Source organism: Rhinopithecus bieti, unplaced genomic scaffold, assembly GCF_001698545.2.
Source record: "Rhinopithecus bieti isolate Rb0 unplaced genomic scaffold, ASM169854v2 scaffold_8226, whole genome shotgun sequence".
Lineage (NCBI taxonomy): Eukaryota > Metazoa > Chordata > Mammalia > Primates > Cercopithecidae > Rhinopithecus > Rhinopithecus bieti.
Genome location: NW_016805992.1, coordinates 1,722,805 through 1,724,733, shown reverse-complemented (window position 1 = coordinate 1,724,733; position 1,929 = coordinate 1,722,805). Strand labels below are relative to the sequence as shown.

Here is a 1,929-nt window from a genome sequence, read left to right as displayed (position 1 = left end):
CGGCGAGCCCCGCCCCGCGGCCCCGTGCAACCAGGGACGACCCCCGCCCCAGGCCTTCCCACCCCGGGGCCCCGCCGAGGTCGCCGCGGACCAGATGACCGCTGCCGCCCCTCGCCTCGCCCGCCGCAGCCTGTCTAACGCTCCCCCATGACGCTGCGGCCTCCCAACTGCCGCCGCCGCCGCTGACCGCCGAGCCCTCCGCGCAGCCCGGCCTACACCGCTGAGCCCACCCCAAAGACTGAGCAACGTCGTCGTCGCCGCCGCGAAGGACGCCTCTGCGGCTGCTGGTCCCCGCCCTACCCCGCCCACATGCTGACTGGAGAAGCACCGCCCACTGGGCCCGAGCTCCCCTGCCCGGTTGGGGCGTGGCCGCTCCAAGGGCCCCTATTAGTCGGATCCGACCGGTTCCGCGTGCCGGCTTCTGAGCACAGCACCGTGATTGGTTCTTCGGCCTGTCTGCCTGACGTAACCAATTGGCTGGGGGGAGGGAGTGAATGTCAGGAAGGATGAAGAGGGAGGAGGGGGAGGACCTGACAGTGGTTGCGTCCGAGCCAAGGGAGCGGGTGGGGGTGGGGAGGAAGAGCTTGAAGGGATGCGCATGCGCACTTGCTCGCTGCCCCGAGCTCTGGGGCGGCGAGTGGGGATCACGTGACCAGGCCCAGCGACCGCACCCCGCGGGAGCTTTTCCGGCGTTTACAGGCCCTGGGGGATGCAAAATCGAGTGCGGCTACTGTGCCGCGGGCATTGAGAGGTGTAGTGGGTGGTATCGTGCTTACTCCAGTCCCTGGGGCTCCCAAAGATAGAAGGGGGAGTAGGGAAAGTGAATAAAACGCCCGACTCGTGTCCAAGTTTGCAAAGCACTTTCCTATTCTTTTGAGTGCCCCCCCAACTTTATTTTTTTTTTTCTTTGAGAAGGAGTCTTGTTACGTTGTCGAGGTCTAGACTGCTGGCCTCAAGCAATCCCCCCCGCCCCCGCCTCGGCCTCCCAAGGCGCTGGGATTACAGGCTTGAGCCACCGCGCCCGGCCCAGAGTCCCATTTATTATACGGGCAAATCGAGCAACAGCGCCAAAGAAAAACTTAAGAGTTGCGAAGTCGGCTCAGCTGCCCCTCCGCCCTGGCGTCCCCGAGGACGTCGCGCCTTCCTGGTGGACAAGAGGCAGCCGCCCACGGAGCCGAGGATAACCCGACTGCCCAGGCTGCCGGGTGCCCGCACGCGTCTGCGCCTTCGCGCGCGCGGCGGCCTCCGCACCTGTCCCGAAAAGCACACTCCTGGGCCACGTGCACGCCCCGCGTCACGCACCGGCCCCTGCCTCCCCCGGCCGGAACCCGCATGGCGGTGCAGAGCGCGGTGCCCGCCCCTGCTCCCCAGTAGCGCGCAACAGCTGGGCGCCCCTGCGGCTGCGCGCCCCCCTCCCCTACCGGGGCTTTCTCCCGGATCTGAGACCCGGGAGAAGGCAGCGACGCAGACAGGCGGTGACCGCATAGAGGCAAAACCCACCATCCCCACCTACATGCCCACGGCAGGACCAGCCGGCCTGGAGCCGCGGAGGGGGCCGGCCAGGTGCAGTGTTGCCCGCAGCCTGCGATAGTGCGCTTGCACAGAGCAAGGCAGCTTTGCAAGAAAATCTGACCCCCTCATCGTGGCCTGCAAACCCCTGCAAGATCTGGCCCTGGCGCCTCTCACACAATCCCCTACTTGGCTTGTACCTTGCGCACCCCTTCCCCTCCCCTCCACTCACCCCGTCTTCCCTCTCCCCCGCCCTCCCCTCCCCTTCGCTCTCCCGCCCCCGCCTGGACGCTCACACTCTGGCCTGCCTTATTTCCCTGAGACACTAGGGTCTTTCCTGCCCCAGTCTGCTCTCTCTGGATGCTCTTCCTCTTCCTTTTTCCTCAGATAGCTCCTGTTTAGGAAGCCTACTAGGACAAG

General features: G+C 66.2%; 1 protein-coding gene across 1 annotated transcript in view; it reads right to left on the bottom strand.

Moving 5' to 3' along the window:
• HAPSTR1 (HUWE1 associated protein modifying stress responses) overlaps positions 1–1,485 on the bottom strand; it is a 31,226-nt gene extending 29,741 nt beyond the window's left edge. The window contains exons 1-2 of the mRNA XM_017874409.1: positions 1,422–1,485; positions 63–702 (exon numbers count right to left, since the gene is read on the bottom strand). Coding sequence (XP_017729898.1) covers positions 63–702; positions 1,422–1,485 — 704 coding nt within the window. The remainder of the gene's footprint in view (positions 1–62; positions 703–1,421) is intronic.
• Positions 1,486–1,929: the final 444 nt, after the last annotated feature.